Consider the following 6184-nt stretch of genomic DNA (forward strand, 5'->3'; position numbering starts at 1 on the left):
GCTGCTGCAGTAAGTGCTGTGAAGTGCCTTGGCCGCCTCAGCCAGCTGCGCTCTGCAGCTGGGGAGGAGAGCAGAGGGCAGCCCCACCCACAGGACTCAAATCTTCAGCACAAGGTTTAGCTCTTCAGTGTCACTGAAGACTAACTTATCAACAACAGAGTACAGTCGCAAAAACTATTTAAAGCAAAAAAATTACGGGACTTCACAAAGCTCCCGTGGCACGTGAATTGTCGAGAGCCTCTGCCTTGTTTGCTAATAACATCACTAAGCCCAACATCAAGGTACAGCACAAATGATCCTCCAAAGTGTGCTGTCCTCTGCCTGCCACCTGCCATCCCTCCTGCAAGTCTTGGCCACAAGGACAGGTACCCCTGACACCGCAGCACTCACGGCCTTTGCTGCTGCAGCATCTTCCAGCTTCAGGAAATCACAGCCCCTTCAGCCTCCGGGAGGGAAAGAAGGACGTCACTGCTGCCTCACTCCGCAAAACAGCCCAAGCTCTTCCCTCCTGTGCTGGTTACTGCGCTGCTTCCACAGACAAGGTTCCCCATGGCAGTGGCACCCACCCCACACAGCTGGGCTGGGACCACCTCCCCTGGCCTCTGATCTGGGGCTGAAGAGCCCCAGTGTGAGGTAACTGTAACAGCCCTAAGCTAGAGCAGGGTAGATTCATGTTGGCTATCACGAGGAGGTCCTTACAGTGAGGGTGAAGCACTGGAACAGGTTGCCTAGAGAGGTGATGGAGGCCCCATCCTTGGAAACACCCAAGGTCAGGCTGGACGGGGCTCGGAGCACCCTGATCTAGTAAAACAGGCCCCTGTGCACCGCAGGGGGGGCTGGACTAGATGGCCTTTAAAGGTCCCTTCCAACCTCACACATCCTATGCTTCTATGATTTTAGGAGCTGTGGGTGTGTCCAACCCTGGTCTGAAGTGACAGGGGAGGGCTCAGCCCCAGGTGAGGAGGGGTGGGTGTGGCAGGGAGGAGCCCAGGGCGGCCCTATAGGGAGGTGCCAGGGCAGGGCTGTGGCAGGGGTGCTCTGGGTCTCTGCTGCTTGCTCTGCTGTTTCCTCTGGTGTTTCCCAGGATGGCTGGTTTGAGAGTGGACTGTGGGTTGCTCCTGGAGCCTGTAGGCTTTGTTAAGGTTCTCGAGTTGGTGAGTGGGGCTGGGGAAGCACAAAGTGAAGCCTCATTCTTCTCTTGGGGCTGTTTCTTTGCCTTTCTCAGAACTGGTTTTGTTCCTGTGTCTTACCTGGGTGGATCTGAAGAAGTGGTGGGCTACCGGGGGCCTGCTCACTGCCTCATGTTGCTGGTGGTTGATGCTCAACATGAGGCTGCTCTCCAGCCAAGCCCTCTAACAGGGAAGCATGAACATAGTTCTGAAGATACACAAAATCCATGTGTTAATTATTAGTTTGTCATAATAACTTGTGCTGCTGTGTGTTCTGATTATTAGGGTTTTGCTAGTGAACAAAGCTAAGTGCAAATGAGCTACTTAGAGTGTCAAGTTGATGTGCAATATTCTGAGCATGTACTTTCTAGCTAGTCTACCATTGTAGGTGTCTGAGATTACTAAAAATACTCCCCTTACTAACTGCAAGAGGTACCATCCTGGCTTTTAGCATTAAAAAACAAAACAAAAAACAACCCAAACCCAGAACAAAATAACCAAAATAAAAAAAACTTTTGCTGTAGGCCTAAGAAAAATGCAGACAAAAGGAACTTTCAAATGGGCTTTTGTTAGTGGTGTTGCTTGTGGGTTTTTTTAGTTACAAAAACTCCACATTTTTATTAGCTCTTGACATCACTTAATGCTTTACTATTGTTAACTTAGTCTGTATTTCTTGCCCTTATTAGCTGTTTCAACTAAATGTTGAGTTTATTGCCTTTGAGCTCTAGTGGCATGCATTAATATGTCTATGTATCACTTCCTATAGTTTTTTTCCATCTTTGCTTTTGCTACGTGTGGAAGCTTTCAAGGTGTAACTACCCTTCTGGTTTCCTGCAAAGGTGTGGTAAACAAAACTGTTACAGCTGCTTTTGCTTATCCATTCAGGTGAGTATTAGCTCTTCACTTGTCACTTGTAAACCAATTATGTATTATTGACTTTTTTCACCATATGTCTCTTTGTGAATATGTATTTACTGTCTATATCTGAATGAACATCTGACACCTCTGGGTCACTCTGCAGTAGCAATAAATAAATATTTAATTGTAGTTACCCAAAGCATTGCGGTTGTCAGTGCCCTATAGAAGGAAGCAGGTTGAAAGGACAATAGGCTATATTACTGTTTTGTAGCACTGTCTTAAGCTCTACTGTAGCAGTGCATTAGCGCTACAGAAGGTTGTTAACAAGCAAAATAATACAACTAATTTTAACAGATTATTTCTTCATCAATTTGTAGTTGCTGTGGGGGCCTGGATAAGATTTTTTTGGATTATTTTATTGTAGCTTTGTTTAAAGACTGAATGGCAAATACTTTTCAATTTATCCCACTGTGATCTTGGTGTGAGGGTGTTTGGTACATTAAGACTAAATCCTCCACTATCATTGTAGTGCTCTTGTGGAGACACACTCCTTTCCTGGAGCACAAGGAGCAAGGCTTCCTCTTTGTTTTCACAGCTGCACAATTACAACAAGCACAGAGTCCTTGTTCCATATGGGTTGAATAAGCATAGGTGTAAGTATAGAAATGGATTCAGAGGCCACCTAGTAAAAACTACTACTGAAGTATAGAATGTGGCCACAAACCCCAGCACTGTAACAGCACTTGGATGGGAGAGTCAGAATCCAAAATGATTCAGCAACTGAATGGCTGCAGGTTTTATTAACCTTCCTGTGCTTGCATTTTCTCACAGCTGTAATGCAACTCATTGCCTTTTAAGTCCTGATTCCCTCACTTAACTGCCAATCTCTAAAGTGTTGTGGTTAAGTCTGCTTCCAAATGGGGTTTTCTTTCTTCAGTTGCTCTAAAGATAAGTTTCTTCTCCTGAAGCTGCTTTTGCATATCTCAGTGTAGGATGGGGTAGAAAAATCTCCAGTTGTCTTGACAAGTCTTTGCTTTGTATAACTGATAGATTATACAAAATGGAAAATGTCCTTTAGGGTAAACTTACACAACCAGAATGCTGAAGTGCTGTTATGGTGAAGCACGGCTATATGAAGTTTCCACTGTACAGCAGACTAACTATATGAAGGATAAAATTTTTGCAGGTTGGATACTGTTGCATTTAATGCACCAGACCCAAAACACTGTGGTGGTACTTGGACTAACATCTCTCTTGCGGGCGACTTCTCCTCTTCTGCGCAGTTCTTTGTTGCGTTTGCAGTGTTGGTGTTCCTCTACTGCATTGCTGCTCTTGTGCTGTATATTGGATATAAGCATATTTATCAGCAAAACAGCAAGCTCCTACTAACTGTGAGTAATACTAAGATATTTTAATGTTTTGCCTTTGAAACCCTGAAGAGATGAGAATTACTGCAAATTCAAGAATATCTGAACGTATTACGAATATTCAATGGTTTGAGAAGTTAGATGGAGCACAAACACAAGTATGTCAGACTAGTCATTTCAGCACTCAAGCAGAAAAGGGGGACCCAAAGCCCTTGAAAATCCATGCTATTGTACATAATGCAGTTATTGAGTGAGTGAAATAAAGTTCTACCTTCTTGGGTGAATGTTTTCACCACAACTCTTCATCTGTGTCGTGTATTTGAATATACAACTCTTCTGTAAGTGGATCCTGCTCTGTTAGTCTCTGGGAATCTTCCTTGTGTAGAGCACCTGCTGTACAGATGCAACTGGCAGAGGGAAATAGTTTTCTGCTGAATTTTACCACCTTAAATACCAAAGCCCTGATTCTCAGAATGAGAAGTTTTGGAGCATGCCCAGAAACAGACCTAGCTCACAAGCTAAATCTTAGCATATCAGCCATCCAGATTTAAATCTTCTGCCCTTTACCCACTGTCATTCCCCCTTTACTAAGCTTTGTCTTAAACATCTATAACATAAGTGCTAGTTGTCTGATTCTAGAAACTAATATATTAAAAAATATAACATTGCTAATGTTTGATAGATGCAAAAGACATATGGTGTTGTAGCAGGTAACTTTTGTTGTAATTACAACATTGTTAAAGGCTAAATTTGTTTGTGATCATTAGCACTGATGCAGTTATATTTGCGTTATAATTGATGCTGTCTCTGCCTTGCCTTTCTTATGTACATTCATGCAAGTCTTTTTTTAACCTAATAATGAGTATTTTTCTCCCATAGGACTTGAGTATCACTGTCATAATAGCCTTTCTGTGGCTGGTCAGTACTTTTGTTTGGGCAAAGGCACTTGCTGACATCAAAATGTCTACGGGGGCCAGCGTTGTTCCAGGAATTGAACCTTGCAAAACACCAGGAACAACTTGTCGTTTTGCTTCTGTGACCAGCATGGGAACTCTGAATGTGTCTGTGGTATGTATGCCTGCTGCCATATGGGTACAATAAATGTGTTATAAAATAGCCAATGGCACCTGAGAGCCCTATTCTGCTGATTGCATGTGTTGCTTTATGTGTTAAGATTGCCTTACGGGTATCAGTCGTTCAGGCCCATTAACACTGTGGTAAAACAACCACATTTTTTCACCAGAAGGAAACTTACTTCTTCAAAGAAATTAAGAGAAACAACTTGTAGGATCTGTCTCTAGAGCTGTTAGGTGCAGCATTTCCAGACACATTTGAGTATCTGTATTATTTCTGCCTGTAGCCAAGAACACATTTAAATATGTTACTGAGCTGCCCAAGTGGTCTGTTGACTCATATGAACAAGGTGGGAACTACACTTCCTGCTCAGCCTTTTGGTGCTGAACTTGGCTTTTTACTCAACTGTGAGCATTTTTACACGTCAAATAGAGGTTCTTTGTAATACAGTGATGCAAAGCTCACATTCATAGAAAGCTCCTCACAGCAGGGCAAATGAGGCTTATTGTAAGATCTTCCTAGTGAATCTTGCTTTTCAAAACTCTGGCTGTTATTCATTGGCCCAGTAAAAATTAGTAATGTGTTCTGGATGTGCATATGCTGAGGTGCTGACTGGCTGAAAAGAATTAGTCTAATTCCATGCAAAGGATAGAATGAGTTGATTATCTGATTTCCAAAGAATTCTGTTAAAAAAACCTTGTAATAGTCTAAAGTGTGTGGAAATGTCTTGTCCAAATTGGAGGGATGCCAAAGACAGTTGTTTCTGGCTTGCCTTGAAGTCATATTCTGGCTTAAAAACAAAGAAAAACCCAAACAAAAAAAATAAATCTAAAACTCAGTCTTACCTGTTGGTTTGTTTTTGTTGTTTTTTTTCTTAACCTACAGGTATTTGGCTTGCTTAATATGATTTTATGGGGAGGAAATATTTGGTTTTTATACAAGGACACCAGCCTGTACCACCAAGCAAACAGAATTTCTTGAAATCCAGGAGTATATCCAACTCGAAGAGGAGTATAAAAACAAGGTGTTATTTTGAAGTGCTTCAATTTTTACATCATACTGCCAAGAACATGGACACATTAGGATTTATTTCAGTAATAACTAATAATACTTAATTCAAATTCCTGTTCTGTATTATGGCTTGACATAAGGTCTTGAATTCTCCAACTGAAATACATTATGCCTTTCAAAGTTGTGCAGCTTTTTATTACAGTTTCTGAAGAGCTAAATGTTGAGGTTATCTGGATGCTGACCCTTTAGGTTCTTAAATTAGCCTCATAGGAGGGATGGTTGAGAAGCAAATGCATTTGCTTATTACTACGGCTACTTTAGTTTTTGGCTGAAAAACGAAATGTAAATGCCACTAGGGCATATGAAAATGCAGTTCCCTTTCTTCCTATCACTGATACCACTGCAAAAACCATCTGAGCGTATGACTTGCAGCTCTGTCAGAGTTGGAGACCATGACATGTAGGTTTCCAGATAACCCATTCAGATTACTGTATGGAAGGATATTGCTTCTGTATTTAATACGTTGTTACTATTTAAAGGTTTGAGACAATCTCTGAACAAGAAGATAACTTACAGGTTCATTGTAATTCATTTAAGAAAGAAAAAGTGTGTGTGTGTCCAATAGATTACTTTTTTTCCCCTAAGTGTTTAAGTAGGGCCAAAAACTGTTACCAGTACTATAGAAATCAAAGCTGATATATACTA

General features: G+C 41.6%; 1 protein-coding gene across 1 annotated transcript; it reads left to right on the forward strand.

The window, feature by feature from the left end:
- Positions 1 to 1085: 1085 nt before the first annotated feature.
- Positions 1086 to 5506, forward strand: SYPL1 (synaptophysin like 1). Its single transcript, XM_051626186.1, has 5 exons — positions 1086 to 1154; positions 1936 to 2054; positions 3214 to 3418; positions 4274 to 4462; positions 5354 to 5506. The coding sequence occupies exons 1-5, from the start codon at positions 1086 to 1088 to the stop codon at positions 5447 to 5449; spliced, it is 678 nt and encodes a 225-aa protein (XP_051482146.1). The 3' UTR covers positions 5450 to 5506.
- The last annotated feature ends 678 nt before the right edge of the window (positions 5507 to 6184 follow it).

The sequence above is a fragment of the Apus apus genome, chromosome 1, assembly GCF_020740795.1.
Source record: "Apus apus isolate bApuApu2 chromosome 1, bApuApu2.pri.cur, whole genome shotgun sequence".
NCBI classification, from domain to species: Eukaryota; Metazoa; Chordata; class Aves; order Apodiformes; family Apodidae; genus Apus; species Apus apus.

Bases quoted from the DNA above. Each gene is read 5' to 3' on its own strand.
- SYPL1 (XM_051626186.1), top strand. From the start codon at position 1,086: ATGGCTGGTTTGAGAGTGGACTGTGGGTTGCTCCTGGAGCCTGTAGGC. The intron at 1,155-1,935 runs GTGAGTGGGGCT...CACTTCCTATAG, and splicing joins TTGTTAAGGTTCTCGAGTTG to TTTTTTTCCATCTTTGCTTT. The intron at 4,463-5,353 runs GTATGTATGCCT...CTTAACCTACAG, and splicing joins GAACTCTGAATGTGTCTGTG to GTATTTGGCTTGCTTAATAT.